Consider the following 22817-nt stretch of genomic DNA (forward strand, 5'->3'; position numbering starts at 1 on the left):
GTATATATAGAGAAGAGCTTACAGGGTTCCTTGACTTGACTGGACCTGACTTTTTTTCGTTTTCGTTTCTGCTTCTGTTTTCTCCCTTAAACTTAACAAGCGAACAGAACAAATATTACAGTATGCACCACACGCATTGCATTTCATCATCATTATCATTATCATTGTTGTTTTTTTTTTTCTTGTTTTTGCTTTTGTTGTATATTATTAATAATTTTTATTACAAATACTTGGGCGCTGGCTTCTAATTATACATAGTTTTCGGGAAAATCATCCGTTCTGTTATCGGTAATGTAATCATTAAACGGTACCTCTCTTATTGTTGCCTTTTAAATTGCGCTACAAGAAATCAACTTTACGCTTTACTATTTATAAATGTTATGTATAAAAAATTTGTTTCCTTCTTTCTCTCTCTCTCTCTCTTCCGCTCTATCTTCATTTCCTCTTAAGTTTCTTTTTTGAGGGCGCCTGAACAATGCGCAAACATTTTACAAAACATTTGCTATGGCATTATGTTTTGTTTTGTTTATTTTTTTTTTTAAGAATTTGGATTGATGGCGGCCGGGTCTGAAAAAGGTGTAATTTAACAAACAACAAACGATTTGAATTTAAAGAGAACAAAAGAATCGAATTAACATTAGAATTAAAATGAGGCGACCTCTGCCAAGGCAGTGGCTCCAGTGGCTCCAATGGTTACAGTGGCTCCAGTGGCTCCAGTGACTGCTTTGGCTGAGGCTCAGGCGTGTTTTTGTTGGCTGTTCTGGCTGCTGTCGTTGTGGTTGTGGGTGTGTGATTCCGGTGTGAGGTTTATAGAGTGTTGGCTAAAATTTATCCTGAAATATGAACAGATTGTTGGTCGCGGCCACTGCGATGATATTCTCTTCGGGATGCCAGGCGGTGTGCAGAATTTTCTTGTTAAAGTCGAGACAGTCCACGCTGATCTCGTCCTTCTTCCGTTTGCCACCAGTGCAAACTTTTCGCGGCTTGAGCACCGTCTTCGGCTTGATGATGTCCCTGGACGCCTCCAGTGTGACATCCTTTTTCGAGTTGCGATCAAAGACACGGAAAAAGTTATTGTAGCTGCCAGTCATGATCGAGCTATCCTTGCCGTTCCAACAGCACTCGAATTTGTCGAAAATGCAATCGTTCTCATACAGCGAGCACAGTTTAGCGCGCAGGTATTCGTGGACCTACCAAAAACAGAACCCAATGGTTAAAGGAACATCTATGGTACAGTATTTGATCCACACACTCACCGGATAGGTCTCAATGGGCTTGGTTTCCATATGCAAGTCCCACACCTTGATGCTCAGATAGTCCCGGGAGATCATATAGCGACCAGAATTGCTCAGCTTCACATCACTGATGGAGCTGATTATCTCGCTGAAGAAGCTGCGATTCGTTGGATTCTCGGGCTCCTCGAACTGTTTGCTGTGCCGGTCGCATAACGCCGCCGAACGCATATCACATAAACGTATTGTGCCCTTGGAGCTCGAATAGACGAACACATTGCACTCGGTCGGATGGAATTCGGCTGCCGTGATCACCTCGGTGAGCTCCTCCATGTTGGTTGGCTTGATGTCGACAATGTTGTAGCTCTGATTGACCACCTCCAGGTGCCAGAGATTGATGCGCAAATCGTCGGCGGACAGGAAAGTCTCTTGATCGGAATTAACGCTAATTGAATTTATGTGATAGGTATGTGCATTGGCGAAGGTGCGACGCGGCGAGGCTTCCACCATCAGCGGTATCTGCTTCACAGAAGGAACTCGTAAGGCGGTTACATTTTGGGGATCCCTGATCAGACCGTTCTCCTCTTTCGTGTTGTAGCCCTCAAAGGACTTGTCGCGCTCGCTGACCTTCCACAACTTGACCGTCTTGTCGTTGGTGGAGAGCAGAAAGTGCACTGGGTTCTTCTGTTGCAGCCATCGGATTTTGTTGATCTTCTCCTCGATCTCCAGCGACTTGAGGTAATCGAATTCGGGCTCGTGCGATTGGAATGTCGAATAGACATTGTATTCGCCGCGTCGCGGATTGGCGGCTTTCGAGGCAGGATCACGCTGCAATCAAAATATAACACCAGATATCAGAATGTATCCCCGTTGAATATTTTTCTTCCTCGATTTCCACTTACCTGAAAGATGACGACGCGACCGCCCTTGTCGCCGGTGGCCAGCAGTTCGCCATCGTGATTGAATTCCACGCAGGATATGATATCCGCATCTGTGACATCATCGTCCAAGGCGCCCTTAATCTGTGAGAAGCACCAGGACGCCTCTCCATTACCTGCAAAGAGAGAGCACGACCAAATGATGATTATGGTAGGTGACACCTTCGGTCTGTTTGAGTTCCGTTTGCGGAATGCCATTTGCCCTGGCCTGGCCTGCCCTGCCCCAAAGGTTGGACTTGTTACATTTGATTTTCATCTCATCGTCTCTCAAGCACTATCGCACTCACATTCGCCCAATCAATAGCTGGCTCTGGCTCTGGGAAGGACGACATCAATGCGGATGACGGCGGCACTGTCCTGCCTTGGTCAAATATTTGCTAATGACGCCATTCCCGTCCTTCCATCCACTGCTCGATGGAGCAGACCAGCGCACTTTAAAGCCCTTTAAGCTCTTGGCCAAATATTCTTTCCGTTTTGGGTTCGGTTTCTGTTTCCTTCCTCCCTGCCTCCTCCTGTCTCTCTGTTTGCCGATTCCGGCCTGCCAGCTCTACTTTTCGCGATTGCGGTACGTTGTGTAAACGATGACGTTGGGACCCCGTCTATCTCCCACCGCCACCGCCACCCCCACGCCCACACCCACACTGTCATACGGAAAACATGAGAACATTAATTTTGGAAATGCTTTTCTCTTTTTATACCCTCACAGAGGGGGTTACACTTCAGTTTCAACCTTTAAGGAATCCCTTAAGGTTTATTTCTGTAGAGATTCCTGGTAGATATTTGTGGATATATCTACAAAGAAAGAAGACTAGACTTTGATCATTATTGACTTGTATCCCTAGTTTTTATAGGAAAAGGTAGCAATAGAAAGCGATTACTGGAGGCTACTGAATATCAAACAGATGTATTGGATCTGATATACAAAATATCCAATACAAAACATCTTTCTTTTGAAGATAAAGGTCGGTCATCCATTAGTGCGAAAATTCCCAAACAAATGCAACGATTTCCTCTCAAAATTCTGATAATTCCTCAAGCAACGATTTCCTCTCAAAATTCTGATAATTCCTTAAGAGGTGCCTTCTTAAGCGTTGCAAAATCATCCCTGATCTTTGAAGATTTCAAATACATGGATTGTCCTGGATAATGGGCACTGGAAAGTCTTAATTACTCTTAGATTGGTATTAATTATTACCACAAATCGATTGCCATTTGTAGTTAAATTAAACTTCATAGAATATTAATCCCTGATTGATTCTATTCAATTTATTCACCATTGACAGAGAAAAGAGGCCCACTGTACGTGGGTTTTATTTCCTCTGTCGCTTTGTCTCTCTGGTCGCCTCTCCTCTTTCCACAATTTTTGCCAATTTTTTCATCATTTCTAAATATTCAGTTTTGCTTTTGTTTGTTTGATTTTGGCGGCACTGCTGCCACAGGCACAACGCCCTTGCCCCGCCCAGTCCCATGTGCTGTGTGACCTCATTATTGGGTTGTCTGTTGGTCTGTTGGCCCGTTGGCTGTGCTGCCGTTGTTCCTCGTTGCCTTCTTGACTGCCTCTACCTCTGCCTGTGCCCTGCCTCTGGCTGCCATTGACGACGTCATGAGATGTGATTGACGAGGCGAACCAATTGTGTGAGTGTCTTGCCTTCTACTGTGTTCGTTCTGTGGCTGCTTTTCCCTTCCATAATAGGATCAAAGGCAGTCGGTTAATTAGTCAGTCATAAATCGGCCTATAATCTATTTTTAGATATTGAGAGAATACGAGAGACCGAGATACGACAGACCTGCAGCTGCAGCTCTCACCCCCACATAGCAAAGCCCACAGCCATATACAGTTTTCCAGTCATTGAACTCTCGACAACTGTACTGTGCAAAAGCGAAAGTGCAGCAAAGAGAGAAATAAATGCAATAAAAATGATTGTTGGAAGGAAGTGCAGCCAAAGAACTGTTCTTCCATTCAGTGAACCCATTTCGATATTAAATCGATAATATCATCGATAACTGATTAACTATGATCGCATAATTCGACACTCGATATCACTGATCGATAGTATGATTACCCGATTATCAATCAATCATTTATCGATACTATGACTGCACAATTATCGCATATATCTACACAGGATACGATCATTGATATTGTTGATCGATATTATATCGACATAATGATTACCGGACTATTTTCGTATATATTAACCCACAATACGATCATTAATCGACATAAAGGTTAACCAATTACCAATTTCCGCATAAATCGACACTCGATATGATGATTTTCACTGACCAAATATATCAACACTCGATACGATATTTATGTTCGCATAAATGCATCCTATACCTCCATAAATCCCTACCCTACCATCCATCCATCCCATTCTTCGCAACCATTTTCAGTCATCCATCTCGCCCAAAAACGATTCTGTTTTAGTGCCGCAATACAATATAATTGCTCCGAAAACGCGGTCACATTGTTTCCCATGGCACACGAATAACAGAAAATAAATAAATCTTGGATAATTGCTGAAAAATATAGAAAAAATCGCGAAATCCAAAATGTGTTCTCGCTCAGTCGCTTGTCTATTTATTTGTTAGATGCTTTGTACATACAGATACAGATACAGATCTAATAATGTGTGTACACTGTACATATATGTGTATTGTACATACATAAAGAGATAAGTAGATTTTCATGAGCGGGCGCAAAATGGAGCAAAATAATGAAACTCAAATATTGACACAATTATTTAACACAATCACGCGATGTCGCGGCTAAAGCTCTTTCTCGCTGTTTCTCACTCTCTCTCTCTCTCTCTCTCTCTCTGTTTCTCCAGAGACACCCGTGCCAGAGGCAGATGAATAAACGACCTAGAGAATGCCATTACCACAAAGCGTCTAACAAACTAGATAGTCGGAGCAGTAACAAAAGAAAGGAGGGAGGGCAGAGGGAGAGAATCCCTTTTTGGCAGCCAAACATTTGACAAGCTTCGTTCGTCAACATCAGAGGAATGGAATGGCTCCTTATACATGACTGAATCAGTAAGCAATTTTGAATATTGCTACCAAAGGATTAATTAGGGCCAAGGAAAATCAGAGGTGAAAAGCAGGAAATAGGCAGCTTCTTGGGGAGGAAAACCTCAGTAGTGGAACATTTCGGGAATATTCTCGGCGCACCTTTAAACCAGCAGCCCAAGAACAACAGCGCAGCGTCATGCACATGCATGTATGTTGTTCTCTTTTAAAGAAATCGTATATTATGGGAGCGAGTCCTTATGTGCTTTAAATGGTCGTAATCAAGTGTTTTAAGAGCAAGTATTCTTGACTATTGGTTTCAAAAGGTTGAGAAACCTGGAACTAGTTCACTCAAGATGTTCTTTACTATCATTAACGAGAGCTAGAGTTCACTCTTTAGTTACAAAAGTTCTGGATTCAATATCCTCCTTTAAGAGACTGTATTTCCCCTTACCCAGACCTTTTGGCGGACAGAGTTCAATACGTACAATCTTAGACCGACTAGATCGAATTTGCTGAAACCAATCAAAAGACAATAAGCCATTAAATACAATGTTTATCGCATCAAGGGGCTTTTTAGAGGAATTTAAATTTACATAACATTACAAATTGAGAACAGAAGAGCTTTTCCCGGTTGCAGCCGGCCAATTACCAAATCCAATCTAATCTAAGATACACATCAATCTGTCACCTTCCCCGTTCCCGTTCCCTCTCCCTCCCCTCTTATCTTTCTCTGACCGTCTCTGGGTGTCTGACACTGGTTGCCAGTGAAACATCTCAAACTTGTGTAATGTTATGTCCGTTAGTGACAATGTTGGACTAACTATTTACATGAGCCTCCTCCTCCTCGTCGCTGGCTACTTGTGCGTATCTTGCAGATACATTATTTAGGCAAAACGAGCATCTCGTCTCACATCGAAAAGGAAACAACAGAGACGGCAGCATATAAAATTGGCAAATAATTTTGCATACATCACATGCACCGCATCCACATCCACATCCATATACAGACGGCAAACGGAGAGCTCTGCGACGTCACGTCTGGAAATACACGGTTGGGGGAGGTGGCTGGGCTTTGGTCCATTGCGGCAGCGGCAATGGCAGCGGCAACGGCAACGACATCGTTGACTTTAACTCAATTTACACAAGGCACAACACGGTCCAGATCCGAGCGTTCTCCATCTATAGTATTGACCCACCTCATTTGTACGCCGCATTCTCGATGCTTGCGCAATTGTTTATTATTTAATTATAGTAGTTTTGTGTCTTGGCCGCAGGGGAGTGGAGCGGGGCACCCCCTCCTCGTTTATATTACTCTGTGAACCAAAAAGTGAGCCTGCCTGCCAGACTATGACATCGATCTATGCAGAAATACACGCCCCATAAATACCCTTACACGCCCCACATATACCCTTCGACAAGCAGTAAAAAAACACGGTTTTATCGACTCGCTTATGCTGATCAGGGGTCAAAAATACTGCCTTTTGATCGTTCATTGATCATTAAATTTTACATTAATTCTGAAGTTTCCATAGAAAGCAACAGATGGACAGATCAAAAATATGTGTGCTGACAAATTCGGGTTGAAGACACAATCATACTACCCCTCTGTAAGGGTAACCCACGAGTGTACCTTACCTTACTGCTTTTCAGTTTATAATGGTCGAGCGGGGGCGGGCATTTGTTTAAAGGAAAGGGGGAGGGCAGACTTGTCAATTGCGTATATTCCGCTCACGTCGCTAGCGGCATTTCGCTCAAGTGCAAAGATCAATGCTAGTCGATAGGGAAAAGTTGTTTTTAGCTTGACGCAACGCATTTGACTAGTTTGTTTACTTTTCGGGACGGGAATGGGAATGCGAATTTGTTTATGTGCAAATTATTTGCAAATTTAATGCCAAAATCAAAATTAAACGCGAGAACACACCGACGCACACAGAAACAGCGACAGTTGGCAGCCCCATTAACCGGGCGAGAGAGCGAGAGGATGAATTCACTTACCGGCCATGACAGTTGAACAGTTTGCGTCGATAAAGCAGCGGCGGCGGCAGCACAAGCAGCAGCAGCAACAACAACCACACACTAAGAGAAAGAAGGCCAAGGAGCCGCGCTCGCGCTGTCTTAATCGTGTGCTCTCTTTAGCCTGAAACCGCTCTCTCAACTGTGCGTGTATGTGTCGGTGTTAGTGTTGTTGTTGTTGTTGCCTTTGTTGTGTGGAGGAGTTAAGCGCGGTTTCTTTCGCCACAGGAGCTTTCTAACACTGCATGTACAACAAAAAAAACGGCGAGGAACAAATGAAAAGAAGAAGAGACGTTAAGCGCTCGTTGACTTTGCTTCCTTCGCGCAGTTTCCTTTTGTTTCTTGTTTCTCCGTTGGGGTTATTCTTTGATTATACTTTGGTTTATATCTATGCATATATTTGTGGTTGCTTTTAACACACAACTTAAGCACGTAGAGACGACGACATGTGGGGAAGAAACTGCAAAGTAGGGGAAATTTTTTCTTTTGTATGACGACGAATACAACGACGCCGACGACGATGCCAGCAGCATAAGCAGCGGCAGCGGCTGGGGCAGCAGTATAACGTGCGTTTTTTTTGCGCGCGTGTGTGTGTGCGTGCGAGCGAGAGAGTACTAGTGCAGCCGGTGGTTGTGAGATGAGCACAAAAATTACTTCACACTGCCGCCTCGTTCTCTCCTCCTGTTCTAACCAACCGTGGCGTTGTAAGCGCGATATTCACACACTGTATAATTGCTAAATAATTAAGATTACTTATTATTTATTGCATTTGCCAAAACAAACACACACACACACACACACACACATATGTATATATCCGCCGCAGGCAGCACAGCACCGACATTCGCGTTTTTGCGTCGCTCGCTTTGTGCCTTTGTTTTATCGCGTTTTCTTCGCCCGACCGAACAAATATATATAAAATCTAACCTTCAAAGCGTGCATAGGTACATGTATACGTATATATGTATTTATATTCTGATTCCTGGTCTCACGGCTGCAGTGGCTTATGCATTTTGCTGGCTTTCTGGTCCAAAAACCGACCGCGTGACTGCCACTTTGTTTAGAGAACGCGAAACACACACAATCAATATTCGATTCGATTCGATTCTAATGCATTTCACTTTATTTATTTTGTGAGCGATTCCGCACAAAGACACAATCACACCGCGGGGCTAACAATCAAATCGAAATCAAAAATGGCAAAGCTTGTGGCTAAAGCAAGATTCTGTGCTGCGGCTGCTGCCTCCTGCTTCTTCTTCCGCTTTTTGCCGCCTCTTTTGCTGCACTGCTTCGTCGTTGCGTCGTAATGAGTGGACTTTTTTTGCAAAGCGGCGCACTTTTAGACTATATACACGGCTGTAATAACGCAATTGTATTGCCGATTCAAAACTGGATCACTGTTTGTAACCTTAGATTAATAAATTTACGATAAATGACTATTTTTACGATAAATTCAACGCAAAAAATGGAAGTAAAAACTATAGCGGCAGTGTGACCGCGGAGGTTTCGATATACGGTCCGACCCTCGGAAATATACCAAAACATACCATAAAAATACTGACAAATTCAAGTTATGTTATACATTTTCCTCGTTTTTGATCTTCCGTCGAATATTACTAGCTATATACAACATTTAGCCATGCCCACATAATTTTATACGATTAATGAATCAATTTTCTACAAGATTGGATAGTTTTTAATCCTTGCTTTTATTGTATTTTGACTAAAACAAGGTTTAAACAAAATAGTTCAACAAAAAAAACAGTCGCAATGTTGCTAGTATTTGAAGTCATGATGCGTGTATAGGCCTTTGTGCACCCTATTTCGCTAATTTTATATGAAGATCAAACGTAATTTATTAAGACCTTTTCTCAAATTGATATTCCTTAGACATATTCAAGTACATTATTAGTATCTTGTCTATATTTATGTCGATCCTGATACCTACGGAGTCTTGGAAGACAAACGTATTCACAATTCTATAACATCCATTTCCCCCAGGGTATGTGTGCATGGAATTAGCAACATGTTTGTGTATGGAGTGAGACTCATTGCTGCAAAAGCTAAACTGCGGCGAATCGGGTATTGCCTATATTTCAAGCTATATAGATTTGCCCACTTAGCTTTATCCCATAGATAAATGCATTTTCTACAAGATTGCTTCTTTTAATTACCTTTATGTATTTTATTTTGACTAAAATACGGTTTTCAAGTAAATGTTGCCGCAACTTTTGTGCATGGAATTAGCAACATGTTTGTGTATGGAATGAGACTCATTGTTGCTAAAGCGAACTGGGGCGAACTGCGGCGAACTCAAATTCGATTCAAAAAACGACCAATTCCTCATATTCTTTGTTCCGTTGAATAATACTATCTATATGGAACATTTAGCCATGCCCACTCAATTTTATACGATTGATGAATCAATTCTATACATGATTGGCCTATTCGAAATACTTGCTTTTATTGGATTTCTATATAAAATTGAAAATGAAATTAATAAATGACAAAAATACCATTTAGCACTAAAAAACACCACATGGGAGCGCGGCGAAAACCAGTTTCTACACCGAAATACAAAATATACCGAGTGGTGCGCGCCAAATCGAACTTTTTTGAATGTGAGCGACAAGGATTTAAATGTTGTCAACCGGGCCATTACCGATTCAACAAATACGATTCCCTCAATTTTGTTCTTCCGTCGAATATTCCCAGCTAAATAGAATATTTATCTATGCCCACATAATTTTATCCGATTAGTGAATCAATTTTCTACTTTACTTTTAGCGAAGAAGGTCAACAAATGAAATGTAATAAAACTTAAGAGAGTAATCGTTCTTATTGCTCAATTTTGATGCTGGCTAACTATAACCTTCGGCCCTGCCCACATAGTTTTATCCCTTTCAACAAAAAAAAAACAGTCGCAATGCTGCCACGTCACCCTGGTATTAGAAAACTTGTTGCTTATCAACCGGACATTTGTATACCCTATTTCGTCAAGTTTAATACGTAATTAATAAATACATTTGCTCAAATTGATATGTTTTAGAAATATTCATGCATATGATTAGTGTCTTGTATATATATCTTAATTCTTGGTCTCTGTAAGAAAACAATAAGCTCCAAAATATCGTTGTGATAGCTTTAAAACAGAGACTGACTATATTCTATATTCTGTTTTCTAGGGTATGAAAATTAGTGTTGCCGGCAACATTGTGCATGGAATGAGACTGAGAATGGAGAATCAAAATATATAAATATAATTTCCCATCTTGTAACTTAAAAATTTACATTTTTTGAACGTATTTGTGCACTTATATGCTTTCTGTATGGCGGTTAGATATCTTTAATTAAAGGAGCCAACAGCTAGCAACAAAAAAGAAATAAAAAATAGTAAATGAAGGCGGGCTTTAAATATTTAAACAAACTTTGGCTACAAAGGCAGTTTCGAATAAGAGTTCCAGGCTACCCAAGTGCCGCAAACGCCGGTGGCGGCTAAGTGTGGGAAAATGGCGAATAATAAATGACTGTTAACGTACACAGAATAAATGCTGTTAAGGGGATGTTAGTTGGTTGGCGGGAAATTTGAGTGCTTACTCTGAGGCTTCTTTGCTCCATTTATGTTGATGGCCGTGTTCAGCATATTGCCAATCTTTGTGATGCTCGACTGCCGCATAAAGGTGCGCGGCGGGATGGCTGGCGCAGGCTGTGCTTGTGGCTGTGGATCCAGGGGCTCCAGCACCGGACTCTGCCGGCCCCAACGACCCATTTTCGGCCCCGAGTTGTGGTTAGGTGCTGTAAATAAATTGAATGATCGAATCTATTAACATGTTTCTCGAGGCTCAGCTGCATACACAGATTGTATAATGCATATTAGCCCAAGACTCTTGTCGGCGAGACGGCCGCACATGAGCGGGCTGCGTGTTTTTGAATTTGTCAGGCAATTAGCACCTGTCCCGCTCATCTCCAGATTTCAACTCGCTTGGCGATTAGCTCTCTTGAGGACGGTTCAAACAAATGGATTGCGCAAATTGTTTACATTAGAAATTACGGGTACGTGTTGCGTGCGAAAGAGAGGAAACATATGTTTTCGGGTTGAATTAAATTCCGCCACCTGCGTGTTTCATAAATTAAAGTTTTGCCAGAACGAGAGGTGTGTCTGCAGCAGCGCTCTGTTTTTATCAACTTTATCTATATAAGCCGCATTTTATGGCTGTCTATTCAATTTATTGCCCACCATAGACTAGACTGATAGAAGAATAAATAAAGAGTCGGCATTCCAATTAACAATTACACAAAAAAGCAATCCCATTTCGCTAATCTCCAGCTCAAATATTTAAATGGCGCGCGCAGAGTTTAACGGTGAACGTCAGAGTGGAAACTTTTGCAGTGCGACAAAAAAAAAAAACAAAAAAAAACATTGTAAAAGACAAAAACAAATTAGCACAAATCTACACTCGCATACTTCTGTAAAATGTAATTTGGCATACATATACGTATAGGCTATATACATATGTATGTGAATGTGTGCGCTGTTATTTCACACATTCTCATACATACCATACGGATATACAGTTACAATATGAAGACCACGTCGCGCTTTGGCCGTCGTTAAAGGAGTGATTGAGCAATGGAAAGGGGAGAAGAGGAGAATTATGCAAAGTTAGGTACTTCCTAAACGAGAAAGTAGCTGCTTTGCAGCGGGGTGTTAACAGAATGAGCACAACAGAGAATAAGTTAATCCCTCTTGTATTGTAAGATCTTGAGATAAGAATTATGACATGTAGGCATGTAATAAACAAATAATTTCGCAAGGCCAGAGCAGTTCCAATGATACACCGCAGCTCACCTGCTGTCTCGTTTAGCCAGTGGCTACAAGCGTACGCAACAAGTAGAAGAGCCTCACCCCTCGCATATACACACATTCATACACATGTATGTATGACTAATAGCAAAGAAGAAGAAGCAGTAGAGAGGGAGAGAGCAACGTGAAAAATAACAGCAACAACAAAGGGAAAACGCAGAGAATTGTAATCCAATTAATGATCCGCGTCTTCAATGTCTCCTCTTCGCAGAAACGTGAGCGGGGGTGGGCGGGCGAATAATGCAATAAGATCTTGGGGGGAAATCGGGAAATACAACTGTCATGGCAGAGCCCGAAAAAAGCACACTCATGCGTCGAATGTGAATGTGGGGTCCATTAAAATGTGCGGCATGTAAATAAACGAACAGAACAAATGTTTTCCACACAAACTACAAAAACAAATCGAAACAGAAAAAATACATTTTTTTGAGAATATAGTGCTGTCAAGATTTGTTTTTGATTTTGTGTAGTTATTGTTCAACCATGTGCATGTGGGAAGCGGAAGCGCGAAAAGGAATCCGAAATCCGAAATAAACTCAAGAAAAACTGAATGTACATTTTAGCATTGATGGGCATGGCATGGCACACACCGAAGGTGAGGGTAAATTCGCATCTTCAGCAAAATATAAATAGAAGTCGCACAGTTGGAGAGCCACAGTAGCACGTGCGACACGAGACCTATCCCCCCCCTCTCATCTGTTGCCCAGCCAGGTGGCTGCCAAATCTTTGATTATTTTTGGACATTGTCAACCCTCCTCGTCAGCTCGCCTAATGTGCTTTTGATGCGGCAGCGAAGGAGGGATGGCACACAGACCTGTTTTATATTTAGCTTTTCATACTGGCTGGCTGGCGCTTGCCAAACTGTCCGAAATATGTCCGTCAAAGTGCTGACAGTTTGGCAGCAATTGGCGGTTCGCAGGACAGATGAATTTGTTATTTACGGATGGGTGGGAGTGAAGGAGAGTGTGTGAGTAAAAGATAAACATACACTTTGATGGACGTGATTGCTACCATACGTACATATGTACATAAATGCATGTATGTGTGTCTCCACCCCCTCCAACAATCCCAAGCAGATCGATGGGGACCCAATATTGTGGTTATCAAACTGTCAATTAATACACTTCGTCCCGCCTCCAACCCACCCCTTGAGATATAATGAAACTAATTAGCATTCGGACAAACGCCAATCTATCGTACACTCATATTATTATTAGTGAACAGAATAGAACAGGACAGAACAGAACAGGACAGGCTCTGGCCAGAACAAATTACCCGCCACGCCTCATATAAGGGGTAGATTCGGTGGAGAATTGGCAGCGAGAGATTGCGCGTGCTTTGGCAATTTGTATTATTCGCTAATGCCAACAGCTTGGGCAAATATTTTGGCATAAAAGTCACCGAGCCGAGTGACAAAATAGTAGCTATTAATTGTTTTTAAGCCGTCTCGGTCTCTACATGGCCAAGACAACTCAATAGTTGTTGCTTTTGTTGGGGTTCGTTCGGTTCGGGTCGAAACAAAGCCGCCTCAAAATGCTGTTAGCCTCAAAACCGCCAAGAACGTCAACATCTGAAACTTGGTGCTCTCGCGGTTAGGCAGGGGTGGGGGGCAGCGTATAATATGCGTTCTAGGTGTATACATATAAGAGTTCAAGCGGATCAGGTGTTGCCTGATATACTATACTACTGTATATTCCTGGAGGAATGGCCAGAGCACTCATCCACAGGTTGACGTAACTTTTCAACTTTGAATGATAAAAGGGGACCAGATCGGGGTCTGTGTGGTATTGGAGCAGCTGTCTTGCCATATCCGAACACGCGCGCATACATATTAATAAACATTAGCACCATCCATGCACAAAACCAAAAAACTAACCTCAGCAGCGAGCAGCAACGGTTCTGGAATAAGCCAGAAAACAAAAAACCAGCAACGGGATCAGCGTCTAATACTTTAATAGCACTGGCTTTCGATATGTCATAATTTGTTTATGCATCGAGCTATTTTAATACACTATCGCACTGACGTCTATTTATAAAATTCAAAGTGTAATTTATTGTGGTTTGTTTTAAATTTCCTATTTTTTCTCTCTGTCTGGCACGCACTCTCTTTCACAGTCTGCATGTGTCAGAATTGTAACGGTTCAATCTGCACTGACACTTCACTTCACTTTCTTTGATGTTGTGCCTCTGGCGGTGTCGTCACACTGGCACAGCAGCAGCCAGCGAAGGCGTACAAAGGCACTGTAAACTAATTTAAACTTAATTCAACGTTTCACACAAATGGAATAAGGAAACCGCAATAAGGCGAAACAGTCAACGCGGCGACGTTAAAAACGCGAATGCGCAGCCTATGATTTCTACAACTCACGCGCGCTGCCCCCCAATGCTCTCCGTCTCGTCACATGCTCTCTGGGCTCCCGCTCTCCCTCTCAATATGTGACCGTGAGCCGGCGCTCGCTCTCTTTGGGGGAAGAAGATTTTTGTAAACAAAACATTCACACTCACTGGCCATTGTTGTTTTTGTCGCCGTCTTCTTCTGATAAACGCTAATTTGCCTATTGATATTGCTGTTTCTCTGCCTCCGAGAAATTGAGAGAGAATATATTCGACTCGCCTTAATGAATGTAACTATATTTATGAATTTCTTATCAAATATCAAAACTGAATATGAAATGATGTTGATTCCAACGAATACTTAGATTAACTAGCAACTTCTAGTCGAAATTTGTCTTGGTTTATTGTAGTAGGCCATGCTTGACGCTCGTTCTACCACATGTCTCTGTATATTTTGGTCATCATATTAATGTCCTTGTTTGTATTATTGTATTTGAGCCGTAGGTGGTCCTTGTGCTTGCTCCAGTTTTCGATGCCGTGGTGGAATACTACCTCGAGGACGAGCAGCTGCTCGTAGAGCGTAGACCAGGACACGCCAATGGTTGCGGCGCAGGTCTCCAGCAACCAGCGAAAGGAGCAGGGGAACAGGGTGCGCAGCTCCCGCTGATACGTCTGCGGTAACTTGTTCATATGGCCGTGCAACAGCCAGATGTCGAAGTTGGATACGTACAGCAGCTGCCTCTCCATCTGCTCCTCCCCCTCCTCATCTTCTTCCTTGGGCTCGATCATCTCGGAATCGGTCAGACTAGATCGAGAGTTGAGAAGTCGGCGGGGCATGTCCAGCGGAACCGACAGCGGTTCCATATGCGCCTCGTCAAAAGCTTGCAGAGAACTAAGATCGTCCAAGGATATCTCCTTATCATTAAGTTTCAGGCGGTAGTTGGGCGTCTGTTGAATTTTCCAAAACGGATTATTTGCCTCCATGTTCTGGCGGCGCACTGCGCGCTCCTCCATCTTGAGCTGGTACTGTGCGCCATACTTGGCCGAAGGCTGGCGGAACTTGAAGATCGGACGCTTCTCCTTCTTTCGCAGCTCCTCGATCCACTCGTTGCCCTTGATATCACAGTTGGCGCGGAATTCCGATCGCGTCTGGTCTGGTTTTTGGCAATATTGAAAGATCCCCACCTTCTGGTAGTTTTCCTGGCAGGAGAGTTCCTCCACGCACAGCTTGACATCATCTTTGGCAAGGTACTCGGAGAGTTCCTTGGTCTTTGTGATGAAGGGATCCAGCTGACGCTCAGAGTGTACTACCCGCATAAAGTCGGGGATCTTTACGCTCATGTCCTCGCCTTCGGCCCGCGAGGCGTGCAGGAGAAGGCGATTGAAGTAGCTGAGGCCGGGTGTCAGGCTGGCCTGGAACTCAATGTGGTCCTTGGCCGTCATTTCAGCGCTGCCCTCGCCGTACTTCTCCTTGAGCAGGTTCTCGAAGGTGTGGCGCATGTTTTCGCTCTGGCGCACGGCAGGCGTCATCTCCACCTGGTTGAAGTTCTTGTCGTGCTCTTCCTGCTTTCGCTCCTTAATGAGAATGTCGTCAAGCTGCCGCTCCAGATGGGTGGCCACTCCGAAACGCTGAGCAAAGCTCTGGTTGTAGTGCGAGACCAAAACCTTGCGCAGCTCCACAAACCGCATCCATTCCCCAAAGACGAACAGGGTGCCAGGTGCTTTCTCGTCGGGCCTCGTCAGCCTGATCTTCTCCAGACACTCATTGACTTGCGCGGCAGACTCGGATATCTTCTTCTCCTTGATATCATCCAAGCCAAACAACAGCTTCATGGCGTAGACGATATAGGCCATGACCCGGGCCTCATAGCGCGGATAAGTCCAAGGATCCCACAAGTGCTTGAACTCGGGCGGATGGACATCCATCAGGCGGCACACATAGTCGGCCACTGCGGGCGGCAGGCTCAGTTCCATAACGTAGCGCTGTGTTAGGGCGGTCAGGTCCGGTGTCTGGAATCCAGTCAGATCTATGAAGCGCGACATGTACCCAACTTGTCTGCGCAGGAACTGCAAGGGAGAAGGATAATTAGTAGATCGTGTTGTTCATTTCTGACCCGAGTCTCACGTCGTAGCTACACTTGTCCTTTTGGTGGCCGAATTGCAGCTCCTTGATCAGCGTCTTGCCGCGCAGCGCCACGTCCTCTGGCAAGTAGTTGAGGATATATCGGCTGGTCAGATGCTCCTCGTCAATGAGCCGCAGCAGGTCCGTCAGCTGCAAATCGTCTCCAATCATGTTCAGGGCTATGGCCAGGACCACAAACAGCTTGTTGATGTTTAAGTGGAACATATTCCGATCAAAGTAGACCAGATTCTTGGCCTTAGGGGGCAGGCCATGGCACCGCATGCTCCCTGTGCAGTCCATACTATGCTTGTCCAGATGCTTGAGTGGCATATGACGCTTCAGGGTCTTGCGCGCCCTCCAGGACCACTGCAAGCGTATGCTCAGTCCCGCCGTAGATTCCGAAGGGGCGTCGTTTTTACTGCAGCTGGTGGCGTCTAGCTTGCGCTGGAAGAACAAAATGGGGACATGGCTTTAGCTCAGCTCTATCTTTAATAAATGTAACAGCACTCACCTTGGTTTTCCTCCACTTGCGCCACTTGGAGCGCTCATCATTCTGGACATTATTACTTTTATCCAGCCTCTCCCTCTTTCGCTTGGCTTGCTTGTGATTGTATATGATGCGCGCATCTCTGCAAAGGGCGACATATTTAGATGGGAAATTGTATCTTGGCCACTGCTTACCTGGGCAGGGAGCGCACATTCAGCTTGGGCAGACCCATCACATTGCTGTGGCAAAAGGCCACCTCCATGCGACCCATGTAGGCGGCCCACACCTGCAGCGTCATCAGCTTGAGTTCCGGCTTTGCCCCTATATTGAGCAGCTCCTCCATGAAGGCCCTGCGTAAATAATAATATCATTAAATTAAGAAAGTACATTAAGAAGATCTGTATTAAATTAAATATACCGCAGCACATAGTTGTAGAACTCCCATGATGTTATTTCATTCTCTTCCGAATTGGCCTTTGGCTGCTTGATTGTGCGCACCGTAGTGTGGTTTTTTGTATCATTGAAAGTGTCGTCGGCATTTATCTCCACAGCCCTTAGCTGTTCCTTTTTGGTTCCGCACTCGATGCAATAGTAGTAGCCCTCGCGCTCCTGGAATTTCAGCTCGCCGCACACATCGCACTGTAAGTTATCCACCTCCATTACTTCGGTTTCGTCCATTTTTACTTATTTCTTGTGTTTACTTATTTATTTAAAAGCGTGCCACTCTTGTAGCTGGACCAGTGTTGCCATTTTAGACTATTTAAGGCTAGATCTAGCTTATTTGAAAACAGATACTTATGCTTGAAATATGATGAAAATGCTTATAGCCTTAAATCTAGCCTTTTTAAAGCTATATATATAAATTTAATACGTTCCAGCGATAAATATACCGATTCAAGTAATAGCGATTTAGATGGAATAAAGACACAATTAGATTAGTAATCTATATATCGATGTGATATTTTATTTGTAGTCTATTTGTTAGCCTGTATTTTACAATTTTTAGCTTTTTCTAGCATGTGTTTTTTGTGAAAAATCTGGCTGCACTGAGCTGGACCAGATCAAATATACGGTCTGACCCTCAGAAATATACCGAAATATACCGTCTCATTTTCTAAATATACCAATGAAAAAGCGAACTTAAACTGGTGAACAGCTTTGAAATAAACCGCGGAAAATAAATTTGAAAATTCTACAATCCTTAATTGTTCCTTTCGCGAAGACTTGGCTGAAACATCTGGGCTGACATATGATCCTCAAAAGCAGGCGTTATCCAGGAGCATTTACTTTGTGAAATTATCGCCAAGTTGCTCAACAAAAACTGTTAAAAACAGATGAAAATTGATGTCCAGACTTTCGACTAATCTTAGTCTTCCTGCCGAAAGGACAATGGACTACATTGGTTTTTGACAGAGATAGAATTATGTATACAAAAAAATCCAAACTTTAAGTGCTCTATCAATGTTTTATAATTTTATTATAAAATAATGAGAACGTTATTAAATTATATATTTGGTGGACCGTTTCCTGGCAGTGTTATGAAGAAAAAATAAACAATTATTCACTCGATTCTTTCTCTGCGCACTGCGTGTTCAGAGTGAAGAGCGGACAGATGGCCATCCGGCTGGTCCACCTGTTGCTTGTCCAGGCTCCGCTGGATGCGATCAAACATTGATTTGGCCAAACCGAGATCGGCGGCCTTATGGGAGAGCACGTCGGCAGGCAACTGCTGTGTATCACCCACCAATACCAGGTGCAAAATGCCGAAACGCATCGGCAGCAGGGTCCAAGGTTCGGTGCATTGTGTTGCCTCGTCAATTAAACAGATATCAAAGTAGTTAATTAAACTGCCCAGCTCCACGCACGAGGAGAGGGTGGTGCACACAATGTTGGCTGCTTCTATATGAGATTTAGCAATATCGAGCTCTTCGGCATGTGTTAATCGAGGATTAAGCTGCTCCTCCAAGGCCTTCATCTGCTTCACCTTCTTCTCGTACATATCAAACGGCCGGGGGCCATCGTGCTTCTTTTTCTTCTTCATCAAGTTCACCTCCACTTTTAAGTCATTGTACCTCTGTTGGAGAGTCGCTCGCTTTTCGGTAAGCAGTCGTTCCTTTTTGTGAGCCTTGGCACTCTGGTACTTACGCTCCAGCGAGTACTGGCGCGACAGAGTATTCATCTTTTCATACGGCCCATAGCGAAGCATATGAACTTTGTACTTTTCTCGCACGTTGTGAAGACGGAATACAATTGAGTCGACGGCCGTGTTTGAGTGGGAACAGATTAGTATCTTGCGATCCTTTTGTATGGCTACCCTTCCATACAGACACTGCATGCTGATATTCGCAATCAGGGATTTACCTGTGTCTGTGGAGCCCTGAATAAGCGTAATGCTTGGAATTTCATCGTGTATGACGCGTTGATACGTGCTTGAGCAGATAGCCTCTTGTTGAGGGTTGAGCTTGGCTAAACCCTTGAAAACACACGGTGTGTCATAGCTGGGTATTTGGGTATTCTTTAGCATTTCGGTGGGCTTGATAATCTTTCGATGGAGTGGCGAATGGGACAGCTGATCCACAGCTTGCAGGGCGCCCAGTTCCAGTTCCAAGCTGTCCACCACCGGGCGGGCAGTCAAGAGTTTTATCCCCTTAAATGTCTCCAGAGAAATACCATCCGTTAAAATTTCGAAAATCAGCTCATGGTCTGCAAAGAGGAAGGAAATATTGATGACATGGGTATGCGCTTTAATAGGGAGGGGTGTACCATTTTCTGTTCTTTGCCCCCGAAGAATAGCGAACGTCTCCTTGAGCTTTTTGCCACTCGAAAGAGTGTAGAGCCTACACTTTTCTGTCGGCTTAGTGAACACTACAATAGACAGATGATTAGAAATCAGACGATCTATAGAATTCAGGCACTTACCTCGCGTGGTCAGGCAGTAAAATGATTTAATTTTCTCAACAGGATGTTGCAGGCACACCTCAATTGGCTGCCTCCCCAACTTGTAGTCCCTTTTGATGGTGGTCAACAACTCCAGTTTCATCAATGGCACAAATATTCTGCAAAAGAATCGAGTGTAGGTGCTAGAGAGTGTGGCACACAGTTGAATGTGTTCTAAAAGTGGGTCGGACTCACTTCTTGTACTGCTTGACCGTCTCGAATTCGTCAGCTATGGGCTTCAGGACATCTGAGTTGATCACGGCACCTACATTCCGCTGCTTCAGCCATTGATTTGCCCACTTGAGGATGCTCTTGACGTAGGACGCTGAATCGTTCACCTGATTGCGCGACCATTGTTTACGTCGTTCGACATAGGTGCTGCAGTATAGCAGCTCATCAACCTTTTTCTTCGACATATTCTGAAACCTCAACTTCTCTTCCATATCCTTCTCCATGCTGGCAAAGGTTCGGCGATTTATTGCACTCTCGGCATCTTTACGCTCTGGCGGACGACCGTTTCGACTGGGCAGAAAATCAGTAGGCTGCATCTGCTGTATGAAATCTTCAGCGCCGATAGTGGCACGTCGGTTCCTGTTTCGCTTGAAGTCCATGTTGGGTCTTTCGATGCCCACAGTGAGGAAAGCACCTCGACTGGCATTTCTTACTCTTGGCACAGTGGTTGTGGCTTTTCTTTTCCTGCTGCCCGACTGCTCGGAAGTGCTGTCGGCCGGCTTCTGCTCAGTCAGTTTTCCGAGCGACTTCGTTTCGTCATCTAACATATCCTTCGCTTTGGGCTTCCCCTTGCATGGGGCATTGTTATTATTATCATCTTTGAGCACAGCCGAAACGCCTCGCAGTTTGTCACGATACTGGGGCCCCGAGGGAGCCTCAATAACTTCTGGTCCCCTAATCCGCCTCATGTCCATGCCGTTGAGATTGCGTGTTGCCAAGTTAGGTTTGTCTTGGGGTCTTGGGTAGTAGCACGAAGTGGCACGGCTGCGAAGTCGAGTATTGATCTCTCTTTTCGAGGGATATTCTTTTGGCATAGGTGGTGGCTCATTCTCTTTCGACCTAATATTTACTGAGGTAGTGCCAGCTTTCCTCATTGAAGAATATTTCATTGGTTCAGCATTCTCCATTGAAGGGGCTTTGATTTTTTTAGCTTGCAACCCGATCTCTATAAAAATATCTATATTTATTAATTCTCCGGGGTCGACAATTTTGGACTTCTTGGATAAGCTTGAGATACCTTTTTCTTCAGACCTGCGCACAGACCTTGAGCGTTTCGATGACGATGTGCAGTCCGCTGTGAACGAGAGAGAAGAGAAAGATAGAGTACGTATTTACTCCTACGGATGGTGTGGCTCTCACTCTCATCTGAGCGGGAATCAATGCAGAGTGGCTTGGAGTATTTGGGATCGCTGCAATCCAGACTGCTGAGCGCCTTTGGTGGCTTCATATGAAATTGACAAGTCGTTGACGAGCTGTCGGGTAGTTTTTGGCTGTGGAGGTCTTCATCATCGCTGTCAGTGATCAGAATGATGTCACCGTCATTAGTCGAAGACAAGGGCGAACCATTTTTATTTGTCTTCTCCTTCTCTTGACGGACCTCCTGGGACATGGCCATGTGCTTATCGTAGTCCCCCAACGACGGAGGAGGAGGACAGGGCGGTATCATGCTGCTGTCAGGACAGGGCGGATCCTCCGGTTTGTTCTCATTCCCATCCAGCTCAATAAATTGACCATCTTGTAGCCTCGAGATTGGTACTGCTTGCTTTTCTTTCAACAAATAATTGTATAAATACGGGTTTATCTCCAGAACACTAGCTATAATGGACTCATCCGCCTCCCCAAAGATATTTGCTATATTTTCTGTTATCGTTTCCCACTTGTGGCGTTTAACTTGTGGCAACTTTGGCAGGTGGAGGTTCCGACGGTTCCCCTCATCCGTCTGTTTGTCAGCCACAGTTGAGGCAGCATTATCGTTTGCCACATTTGGAATTTCAGTAACAGGCTTTAGAGCCGGCAGAGGAGTTGAGTCGTCGTCCGAATCGCTTATTGGCACAATTTCCCATGTCTTGACTGGCCCCTTTTTCAAGCTGAAGGCGGGGCTGGAAACCTTCTCCGCAACTGGACAGCCCAGGCAGATTAAATCCCCTTCACGTACAGGCACGCCATTCAGTTTCTTCTTAATGATCGCGCCATTCACAAATACACCATTCGCAGCATTCTGCGGGACAAAAAAGTTAGATGCTATGCTCCATTGTTCACCTAAACTTACCAAGCATTTGACCAACACTTTGTTCGGACTAACAGTAATCTCCACATGCTGCCTCGACATATAGTCATAATTTAAAACAATGCTGCAGGCCGAGTTGCGGCCAATTGTGACCTTCCCATTTGGGAGGTCCACTCGCTTCCCAGTTAATACGTGCTCCAAGTACCAAGAGCTCATTGCGATATGTCTCTGTAATTTCACAAGCCATTGGAGAACATTTTTAAGGGGCACAAAAAAAAAAGCAGCTTGAGCTATCGAATTTCCGCACTTACGAAACACCGTACGGTCCTCAATTTTAGGTGGCTAGAATCCAAGGCGATCAATGGCGACCAATTGCATTCTTCTTAAACTCAAACAAATTCTTGCGACAATTTTTAGTTGCTATCCTTTTGGCATACTGGCAGCTGCCTTCGACTAAGCTCCGACGTCAGTGCTGTCAGACACAATAAAAACTAGATTCGAAAATAAGAACTAGGTCAGTACAAATTTAAAACCAAACTAAATGAGCTAAAATTTTGTTATTTACATAATTTGCTTTTCTCGCTATCTCTCTCTCTTCACTGCCTTGGATGGTCCCGTTACTTTCCCCAAGATTTA

The 22817-nt window shown here is 43.9% G+C and overlaps 3 protein-coding genes across 5 annotated transcripts; all 3 read right to left on the reverse strand.

Annotated features, from left to right (window-relative positions):
- Positions 1-167: 167 nt before the first annotated feature.
- Positions 168-14616, reverse strand: LOC6588372 (protein phosphatase PP2A 55 kDa regulatory subunit). Of its 3 annotated transcripts, none has more exons than XM_026984500.1 (5): positions 14568-14616; positions 10796-10993; positions 2135-2286; positions 1257-2060; positions 168-1190 (listed from the first exon to the last, which is right to left on the reverse strand). In XM_026984500.1, the coding sequence occupies exons 1-5, from the start codon at positions 14572-14574 to the stop codon at positions 822-824; spliced, it is 1530 nt and encodes a 509-aa protein (XP_026840301.1). In that variant the 5' UTR covers positions 14575-14616; the 3' UTR covers positions 168-821. The 3 variants fall into 3 exon arrangements, with proteins under 3 accessions (XP_026840301.1, XP_002012905.1, XP_026840302.1); XM_002012869.2 differs by lacking the exon at positions 14568-14616 and adding an exon at positions 13939-14318; XM_026984501.1 differs by lacking the exons at positions 10796-10993; positions 14568-14616 and adding exons at positions 7181-7658; positions 8126-8533 and having other exon boundaries at positions 170-1190.
- A 56-nt stretch (positions 14617-14672) lies between these two features.
- LOC6588361 (TATA box-binding protein-associated factor RNA polymerase I subunit B) lies at positions 14673-17711 on the reverse strand. Its single transcript, XM_002012870.2, has 5 exons — positions 17424-17711; positions 17200-17355; positions 17030-17147; positions 16522-16962; positions 14673-16463 (listed from the first exon to the last, which is right to left on the reverse strand). Exons 1-5 carry the CDS (start codon positions 17681-17683, stop codon positions 14829-14831), a joined length of 2610 nt encoding a protein of 869 aa, XP_002012906.1. The 5' UTR covers positions 17684-17711; the 3' UTR covers positions 14673-14828.
- Positions 17712-18477: 766 nt separating this feature from the next.
- Positions 18478-22787, reverse strand: LOC6588321 (helicase sen1). The gene is made up of 9 exons (XM_026995456.1): positions 22747-22787; positions 22493-22672; positions 22224-22409; positions 21314-22172; positions 21192-21248; positions 20138-21119; positions 19925-20061; positions 19769-19870; positions 18478-19708 (listed from the first exon to the last, which is right to left on the reverse strand). Exons 3-9 carry the CDS (start codon positions 22395-22397, stop codon positions 18567-18569), a joined length of 3453 nt encoding a protein of 1150 aa, XP_026851257.1. The 5' UTR covers positions 22398-22409; positions 22493-22672; positions 22747-22787; the 3' UTR covers positions 18478-18566.
- Between the last annotated feature and the right edge of the window lie 30 nt (positions 22788-22817).

Source organism: Drosophila persimilis, unplaced genomic scaffold (assembly GCF_003286085.1).
Source record: "Drosophila persimilis strain 14011-0111.01,24,50 unplaced genomic scaffold, DperRS2 tig00000000-arrow-pilon, whole genome shotgun sequence".
Taxonomy (NCBI): domain Eukaryota; kingdom Metazoa; phylum Arthropoda; class Insecta; order Diptera; family Drosophilidae; genus Drosophila; species Drosophila persimilis.

What these genes read in the sequence shown, in the direction of transcription:
- LOC6588361 (XM_002012870.2), bottom strand. Translation starts at nt 17,683, where the DNA reads ATGGACGAAACCGAAGTAATGGAGGTGGATAACTTACAGTGCGATGTG. An exon ending in GCAAGTGGAGGAAAACCAAG is followed by an intron (nt 16,963 to 17,029) that starts GTGAGTGCTGTT and finishes TTGTTCTTCCAG; the next exon opens with CGCAAGCTAGACGCCACCAG. An exon ending in AGGACAAGTGTAGCTACGAC is followed by an intron (nt 16,464 to 16,521) that starts GTGAGACTCGGG and finishes TCTCCCTTGCAG; the next exon opens with TTCCTGCGCAGACAAGTTGG.
- LOC6588372 (XM_026984500.1), bottom strand. An exon ending in GTCGCGTCGTCATCTTTCAG is followed by an intron (nt 2,061 to 2,134) that starts GTAAGTGGAAAT and finishes TTTTGATTGCAG; the next exon opens with CGTGATCCTGCCTCGAAAGC. An exon ending in AGCCCATTGAGACCTATCCG is followed by an intron (nt 1,191 to 1,256) that starts GTGAGTGTGTGG and finishes TGTTTTTGGTAG; the next exon opens with GTCCACGAATACCTGCGCGC.
- LOC6588321 (XM_026995456.1), bottom strand. Translation starts at nt 22,397, where the DNA reads ATGAGCTCTTGGTACTTGGAGCACGTATTAACTGGGAAGCGAGTGGAC. An exon ending in ACGGTCAAGCAGTACAAGAA is followed by an intron (nt 20,062 to 20,137) that starts GTGAGTCCGACC and finishes ATTCTTTTGCAG; the next exon opens with AATATTTGTGCCATTGATGA. An exon ending in TTACTGCCTGACCACGCGAG is followed by an intron (nt 19,871 to 19,924) that starts GTAAGTGCCTGA and finishes TGTCTATTGTAG; the next exon opens with TGTTCACTAAGCCGACAGAA.